The sequence below is a fragment of the Temnothorax longispinosus genome, unplaced genomic scaffold (assembly GCF_030848805.1).
Source record: "Temnothorax longispinosus isolate EJ_2023e unplaced genomic scaffold, Tlon_JGU_v1 HiC_scaffold_64, whole genome shotgun sequence".
Taxonomy (NCBI): domain Eukaryota; kingdom Metazoa; phylum Arthropoda; class Insecta; order Hymenoptera; family Formicidae; genus Temnothorax; species Temnothorax longispinosus.
In genome coordinates, this window is record NW_027270495.1 from 49,926 (window position 1) to 58,899 (window position 8,974).

The 8,974-nt window shown below is 38.1% G+C and overlaps 1 protein-coding gene across 1 annotated transcript; it reads right to left on the reverse strand.

The window, feature by feature from the left end:
- Nucleotides 1–1,493: 1,493 nt before the first annotated feature.
- Nucleotides 1,494–2,288, reverse strand: LOC139824888 (uncharacterized). The gene has a single exon (XM_071797446.1). It carries the CDS (start codon nucleotides 2,286–2,288, stop codon nucleotides 1,494–1,496), a length of 795 nt encoding a protein of 264 aa, XP_071653547.1.
- Nucleotides 2,289–8,974: the final 6,686 nt, after the last annotated feature.

Sequence of the window (8,974 nt, forward strand, 5' to 3'; positions counted from 1 at the left end):
TAATGTGACACAAAACCGCTCCCACCCCATCTGGACTTGCATCCGAAATTACATAAATAGGGATTTTTGGGTTGTAATGTGTTAAGATGTTATTATGTAATAGTAGCTTTTTGCTAAGTTCAAAAGCTTTCTCGCAGCATGTACTCCAAATAAATTTTGCATCCGACTGGAGGAGTCGATATAAAGGATGAAGGTGTGAGCTTAAATTTGGGATGAATTTACCATAAAAATTAATCATCCCTAAGTATGACTTTAGTTGAGTTACATTTGTAGGTACTGGACATTCTAATATGGCCGTCATTTTTGCAGTTGGCCTAATACCCTGATCGTCGATAATATGTCCCAAGTACTCTACGGATTTTTCAAAAAAACTACACTTTGACAAGTTTACTCGTACATTAAATTCTTCTAGTTTCTGTAATACTTTAAACAGGTTCTGTTCACACTGCTGTCGATCTCTTCCGGCCACAACCACATCATCCAAATAACAGCAAACATTTGGAATATTTTTGAGAATTGCATCCATAATTGACTGAAAAATTCCGGGTGCGCTACTGACCCCAAAAGGTAACCGATTAACTCTAAACAGCCCTCGATGTGCATTTACCGTTAAAATATCTTTACCTGTCTCAGACAACTTTACCTGCGTGTATGCCGCCGAAAGATCCAGTGTGCAAAACACTGTATTACCTGACAATGAGTTTAAAATATCGTCCAATCGAGGCAGAGGATACCGGTCCCTTATAACGTTTTTGTTGACTGTGTTTTTGTAATCTACGCATAGCCTTATAGAATCGACGCCGGATCCTTTTTTGGGTACCACCACGAGAGGGGATGCCCAGTCGTTGGAAGTCACAGGTATCCAGAGTCCATTTTCCACGAGTTCGTCTATCTTTTTATTAACTTTATCAGTTATACCGTATGGAATAGTGTATGGTTTTCTATAAACCGGTGTAGCCCCTTCCTGTAAAGCAATGTGTGCTGTAAAATCGCTGATACAAGAATTCAACTCGTTTGAAAATACCCGCGGAAATTTTTCTTTTAAGATATCGGTAATTAAACATTCTCGATTAATTTGGTTGACTAATAACAAATTATTTTTTCATTTAGGATATAAAGCATCTAACCAGTCGCGACCTAATAGTGGTGTCTTTAAATGACCTTGAATTATTACAATAGCTAAAAAATCACTGCTCGATACTTTAACCCACGCTTGTCCGACTACATTCAAGCAATGACTTGATGCCGCTTTCAGAGCAATGTGACACTTTTCGATTTTTACCGAATTATTAAAATATTTTACAAAGTTTTCCTGACTAATTACTGAGACCGCCGCCCCTGTGTCCACTTCGAACTCTATACCTTTGTTTTCAACAATGAGCGATTTCGACAATCTCGGTGTAACCATGTTAATGGCTTCCATAATGTTCACTTCGTTGACACACAGACTGCAGTTGCAGTCCTCTGCAACTTCCTCCTTGGTTGGCGGTTCTTCATGTAGCTGATGAACTCGATGCTGATTCTTCTTCCTGCATTTGCTTCCCAAAATGTCCCTTGATACCACAGGCGTGGCACGTAACATTCCTCGCCTTGCATTCCGACAGATGTTCCGGTCTCCATGGCCCTCCGCAACGAATACAAATTCCCTTGTTCTTCTGATCCGAGAAACTTTGTTTCTTTTTGTAGTTTGACGCATTGTTAGTGGACCCTTTCGAAATACTATGCACTGTGTCACTTGCAAATTCCTTTGTTTGATTACCTGCTAATTCCATAGACACTGCTTCTTTAACTGCACTATTATAGGTTAGATCCGGTTTTACTAGTAACTTGCGTCGCGTATCCTTGCTCACAATTCCGCAAACAAACTGATCCCGTAATGCGTCGTCTAAAAATGTCCCGAAGTTGCAGTACTGAGCCAATTTCTTCAACTCCACCCCGAACTGTGTGACCGTTTCCTCAGTCTTCTGGAAACGTTTATGGAATCGATAGCGTTCCGCTATAATGCACTTTTCGGGCGTGTAATAGTCCAAAAGCACTTTCTTCAGAGCATCGTAGGTTTTCGTACTTGCTGGCTTGTCCGGAGCCACACTATTCCGTAAAACATCATAACACTTTGGCCCGATCATTGTCAAAAATAATGGCACTTTCTTTGCATCCGGTACATCGTTGACGGAGACAAACTGCTCGAACCGTTTAACGTACGATGCGAATAATTCCTCACTGGAATATTCTGCGATGTAACCAACATAGCCTGTTCTGCCGGCGGCAGCCTGTCCTTCGACTGCCATTGTATTGTTTCACGCACGGCGTTCACTTTACCTCGTCGCCAAATATGCTATATCCTTGGATGAGGATTAGGAATAAAACGTAACTGCATTTATTGTAAAGGGCAAGTCCTTTTTTATTGTCGTCTGAACTCGCAATGCGTAATTCTAGCTACGCCATCCCAACCAACGAACGTACGCATAAAGAACCCGAACGAAACGAAAAAAGATTGAAAAAAATTAAAACGGGATTGCCAGAAATTCAATTAAGGACTTTCCGAATTCCATTTTGTCCAAAAAAGGGATTGAAATAGTTTCAATATCATGGAATTCCTTATTTTGGAAAGAATTTGTCTTTTTTGAATCCCATCCAATTCCGACACAAAAACGTAACGAAATGAATACCACTGAATGCCAAGTTAGGGATTGGAAAGTTTCGTCATGAATTCCATTGAATACCATTGATTCCGTTAACGAAATGAATACCATTAAATGCCAAACTAGGAATTAAAAATTTCCGTATTGAATTCAATGGAATTCAATGGAAACTATTTCAATCCCTTTTTTGGACAAAATGGAATTCCTGGCAATCCCGTTTTAATTCTTTTCAATCTTTTTTCGTTTGCTGGGAACCTCGCTCGCGTACAGAATCACTCGTCCACGACATAAGCGCCATCTGCTTAACGGATCATTTACTAACTATCTATATACTACAGTATGGAGTGCTTATGTTCGGGTCGGCTGCAGGGGATGAGCACGGAAATCTCATTGTGTATTTTTCGAGAGCACATAAATTTAGGAACATTTTAAGACTAAAACCAATTTGCTATCTATATTTTAACTGGTACTTTACTCTTGTACGTATAGGGTGCTCACTTTCGGACCGGACAAAGCAGGGGATGAGCACAAAAATTTCATTGTGCATATTTTGAAAACACATTAATCGAGAAATATTTTAAAACAAGAATTATTTCGCTTTCTGTATTTTAACTGATATTTTATTCTTATATCAGTATTAGTATATAAATCTTTTTTTGTGTATATCTTTTTAAACTATTGCAGATAGACTAATTTTGTTTGAGGCATTTGAAAGCACATCAAAACTACATAATTCTAGCATATTGAGTTTATTTTATATGTAATTTTAATGAGTGAAAATGCTAGATTACGTTAAGCGAGCTTCCCCATTTTCAATTGCGATTTCTCCCGTTCGAGCACAAAAATCGTGAATAGAGCACATAATTAGCACATAAAGAGCACTTAATTTCTATATATGTGTTATTCCGGTTTTTTGTGTAGGGGGCGGGGGTGCTAACTTAACAGACATTTAGATATCCACCAAAGCTCCATTAAACGTCTAGTTAACATCTATTAGTTATCCATCAGAGCTCCATTAAACATCTATGGTTAATCTATGTATATAATACTTCTAAAAATTGTATAAAAATTAATAATTTTAAATTATCTAAAAATTTAAATTTACTTATAAAACTTAAATATTGATCTGTTAGATATATTATGTATATAAATCTATTATACATTCATAATAGACGTCTAATGGATGTCCATTATGGATTTGTAGAAGATATCTTTGATGGAGACAGTATGGATCTCTATTAGAGATCTATCTGACGTCCACCGAGGAGATAGAGGTCGCATGGAGCTATGGAGGTTGTATGGACGTCTAAGAGCCACCGCACAAGACTCTCGTATGGTCACGTAGCGTAACATAATGTGAGCCAACGCACAAGAAACGTATTGGTTACGGCCGTTACGGCGTTATACGTTTCTTGTGCGTTGATCTACGTTACGTTACCATACGAGAGCTTGTGCGGAGGCTCTAACCGATACGTTTCTTGTGCGTTGATTCACGTTACGTTACGCTACGTGACCATACGAGAGTCTTGTGCGGTGGCTCTAATGGATGTTATGTTCCGTGTGGGAATACTTATCTGAGGCAATATAGCGCAGTTCTGTAAAAATTATAATTAAGAGCACAGTTTGATATGTAAATGCGTATATTGTTCCTCAAATGCGTAATGAGTTAAATAATGGTGCAAATGCGATAATTATGTTTTTAGGGTCATCTGGGATAGTAACTTTACATTTTGTGACTAATTTTTATTTAAGATATTGAAAAGCGACATATTTAAGAATATTACGCAGTTTTAGGCTCAAATGAAATTTATTTTGCGCAGTAATGGTAAAAACGCAATTTCCGTTATAATTACAATTTTTGACATTTTATAATTTATTAAGTGTTTTTAAGTCAGTTCATACATGGAAAAAATTTTTTGCAATTATTAAATACAATAGTTTAAATTTTGCGCATTTACAGTTGTAAGAGAGAAAAACTGCATAAGGCTGCGTTCCCACTATACGATATATTATATATACTGTGTCATTACTATCTGGATATAAACTATCTAAAGCTATTCTGATTAGTCCCAGTCTACAATAGGTGTTTTAAACCCTAAGCTCTAAGAAATTGACCAATCATAGTCAATTATTCTCCTTAAATTCAACTGTGATTGAACAATTTCTTAATGCTTAGGGCTTAAAACACTTATTGTAGACCGGGACTTATCGACTCTTGTCCAGTAGTCATGGCGCAGGATACAATAATATTTTCTCGGGATTGCCTTTCATCCGCCATGTCTTATTACTTATTTGCCGTTCGGAAACTACTTACACCCGGGGTGCACCCTGCCCCCACCACTATCCGAGTCTTCCTTCAGAGTAGCGTTTCCGAACGCAGCCTTACAAGATCTCGCGTCGGAAATGACGTCATAAAATGAAACGCTTTGATTGGATAACTCATGACGCGGCGTCGTGACGCGATGCGTATAGTGGGAACGCAGCATTAGATGGTCTATTCCTCTACAACCATCGCCGGGTCAACGCCGCGAATCCGCAGTGGTCGTGAATAATCGTTCGACATCCGACGAGGAGGAGATAATATCCGGCCGCGATCGTTACCCGCAGGCTTAATTATAAGCTAATTAACATCCGTAAGTAAATATTTTGCGGAAATATATTGTTTTTCATACGAAAATCGCGAGTAAAACGAGCTTAGATGATGCAATCGGGGCGTTACCCATTGTAATCCTGTACTTATTAGTGTACAAATATATATTCTTGTTATTTGTTATTAATAACAGAATCACAAATTAATTACCATCATTAATCCGAATCCCAGCATAAGCTTTCCGAATCCGAAATATAAGTGCGCGACTTCGTAAAGGGCGTGGTCGACACGTGGTTGCCACGATGCCACGCATTTCGGGTATCGCGTCTCGTGCCTCGTCAGCCTCGCCGACTGCCAAGTCTCGAGTTGTCAAATCGGCGATGCGCTACGTTACATTTATAAATATTTATTTAATTATATTTACAATTTATATATATGTCGGAAGCCGATCTCCTTCCATGATAATTCGCCTTATCTTCTGGTAAAGATCAAGCGTGGAGTAGAGGAGCTCAGAGGATTATTCTTTAGCAAATACTTTTTATTGCAACGTTCTTATTTTACTACACAAAGCAAACTTTCTTTAATTCACAACACAAGTTTAGTTATTTAGAAAATGATAAAGTAAATTTGAGAGTTGAGACGTGAGCGATTCGTGCGAGTCGGTCTGATGTTATCCGTTTCCTAGACAACCATCCCTCGACCACACGCTTCGCTAGAGCGATCCTCTTCTCGATCCGCTCTCGTCTCTGAACACCGCCGCAAAATCCAAACGCGCCGTCACGGCCAACCTCCTTCCGAAAACACATTTACCAACTCAAATGTATCTACTACAGCTCCGCACCACTGTCAGGGGATTTAAGATTATGTAAATCTCAAACAAGCCTGCAGCTTACGGCCAGCAATAGAATACACTTTTACATTTATTGCCTAACACCTTGCCTTTCTTGTGTCATATCACACTGTACACTCATTGTAATTCCACACCACCGATAGGGGACCAACATCCATATAGAGTGCGGCAGGCCTAACAGCTTGCGGCCAATACATGAGTAAACAGTTTATACTGACCTGGGCATCAAATGCAATTTCATCTGCTTCATCTTCAGCTCTCGATTGTTCATCGATCCCTTCCTTTTCACAATCGTCACCCTCCGCCGTCACGGTCTCAATCTCATCACATAAAGCTTCTGCTAACTCTGTTAACCCTGCTCGACCTCGTGGCACTTCACGAAGACTTTCATGAGGATACTTGTAAACTCGATGCGAGCCATTGATACTTTGCAATTCGTATCAATCATTGTCTAGTAGCTTCATAATTTTAAAAGGTCCTTTGAATTTCTTATCTAATTTTGTCTGATTTCGCTCACAGCATTTCAAAAAATACAAAATTTTCTTCATTGAATCGCTTCACACTCGCTTTACCTTTATTAAAACGAATAGTTTCAGCTGTAGCTAAACGTTCAATCATTTTTGAAACATTCTCTCGAGCCTCATTTAAATTAAGACGTTCAGTTTTATCACGATCGCTCGCTATTTTTGCAATTCCCAAAGACTGAGCCTGAACACCAAACATTAATTCAATCGGAGTATAACCAGTGACTCTACATCGTGTGCTATTCAAAACTAATTGTACTTCTTCAAGTTCATCTCTCCATATTTTATTAGAGTCACATTCAGTTATCGTTAATAAATTTTTTAGTGTTTGCATAACTCTTTCAACTTGTCCATTAGCTCTACTTGCTCCAGCAGCTATAAGATGTAGATCTATATTATTATCCTTACAAAAATCTTTAAAATCAGAACTAATGAAACAACGCTCTTGATCAGCTATTACACGATATGGAGTGCCAAATAAATGCACAGCATACTTTATAGTTTCTACTCCACTGCTTGTCGAATTAAGCACAGTCGTATATTTCAGCAGAACATACTTAGTAAAGGCATCAATAATCACATAGACATATTCTTTTACCTAGTACTTTTACCACTTAATTTGCCACTGATGTCTATATGTAAAGTATGCCAAGGTGTAGAAACTTTTGGAATGAGATGCAATTGTATCTGTTGTGCACCTGATGCACCTTTTGAAGCTTTACAAACTAAACAAGCATCAACGTACTTTCTAACAGTTTTTGGCATATTTGGAAACCAATACATTTCGTAAAGCTTTTCAAGAGTCTTATCAGATCCTAAGTGCTTGACTTCAAGATGAACATAATTTATGAGTGACCATACAAGTGTACCCGGGGGGGGGTACCATGCAAAGCCACGATGTCTTTTTATTGCGCTCAATCTTCCTATATAAAATGCCGTTTCTCACATCATAAGTACAAGAGATGTCCTCAAAAAGTTCTTTATTTTGCCACTTCAAAATGATGTTAACAATTTCAGGATCACGCTGTTGTTCAACTGCTAACCAACCTTGTTGAAGCTCAACAATTTGAACACTCCTTATTTCAGTTATCGGATTTCTTTTTGCTGTGATAGAAGAATCCAACACGGGAGTAGTAGTTGAATTTGGAAGTGGGTTTCTTGACAAGAAATCAGCATGAGCCATGTTACGATCTTCTCTATATACGATATCAAAATCATAACTTTGAAGCACAGCCCACCACCTATGAACTCTAGGAGTCAGGTCCCGTTTCGAACGAGATGCTTTTAAAGCATTACAATCTGTATGTACAGTAAAATGACGACCAAAAAGATAGTGACGAAAATGTTCGATTGAACGCACTACTGCTAAAGTTTCTAATTCGTATGAATGATAACGGGATTCAGCATTCAAAGTACGTCGACTATAATACGCTACCACATGTGGAGATTTAATTTTTCTTTGAATAAGAATAGCACCATATCCTTCAGAACTTGCATCAGTATGTAATTCAATAGGCAGATCAGGATTAAAAATGACTAAAACTGGCTCAGATGTTAAAATGTTAACTATCTTTTTATGAATTTCATCATGTTTTGCAGTCCACTTAATTTCTCCTTTGTGTTGAGTAAGATTATATAAGGGTCCCATTATTTTGGAAAAATTCTGAATAAACTGACGAAAATATGAGGCAAGACCTATAAACTGACGAACCTGAGTAGCCGTACGAGGAATCGGAGCTTCAACTAAAGCTTGAATTTTCCTAGGATAAGGTCTAATTTCTCCAGCACGAATTTGATAACCTAAATAATCGATTTCTCGTTTCATAAAATGACATTTCTTAATGTTAAGTGAAAATCCGGCTTCTGTAAGAGCTTTAAGAACTTCTTCAAGACGTTTTAATTCTTGCTCAATGATCTCAGATGGACACAAGACATCATCTATATATACAAGGGCCTCACATCCCTGCAAAGCTTTATTTACGGATCGCTGAAAAACGGGTGGCCCATTTTTAAGGCCAAAAGGCATAACAAGATATTCATATTGTCCATCCGGAGTTACAAATGCCGTACGCTCAATTGATTCCTCATGAACAGGAATTTGATGATATCCAGAAGCCATATCAAGAGATGAGAAATATTGCGCGCCAGAAAGTCTATCAATTTGATCATCATTTCGAGGGAGAGGATAACGTTCAGATCGAGTATTATCATTAAGTTCTCGGTAATCAACACATATAATCTGAATGTTCCATCTTTCTTTTTTACTAATAATATGGGACTAACAAGTGGCGAATTACTTTCCCGAATAACATTAGCGTTTAGAAGTTCTTGAATCTTATCTTTAACTATTTGTCGCTCCGATGGTGAC

Excerpts from the sequence above, each read along its gene's own strand:
- LOC139824888 (XM_071797446.1), bottom strand. The coding sequence starts at position 2,288 with ATGGCAGTCGAAGGACAGGCTGCCGCCGGCAGAACAGGCTATGTTGGT.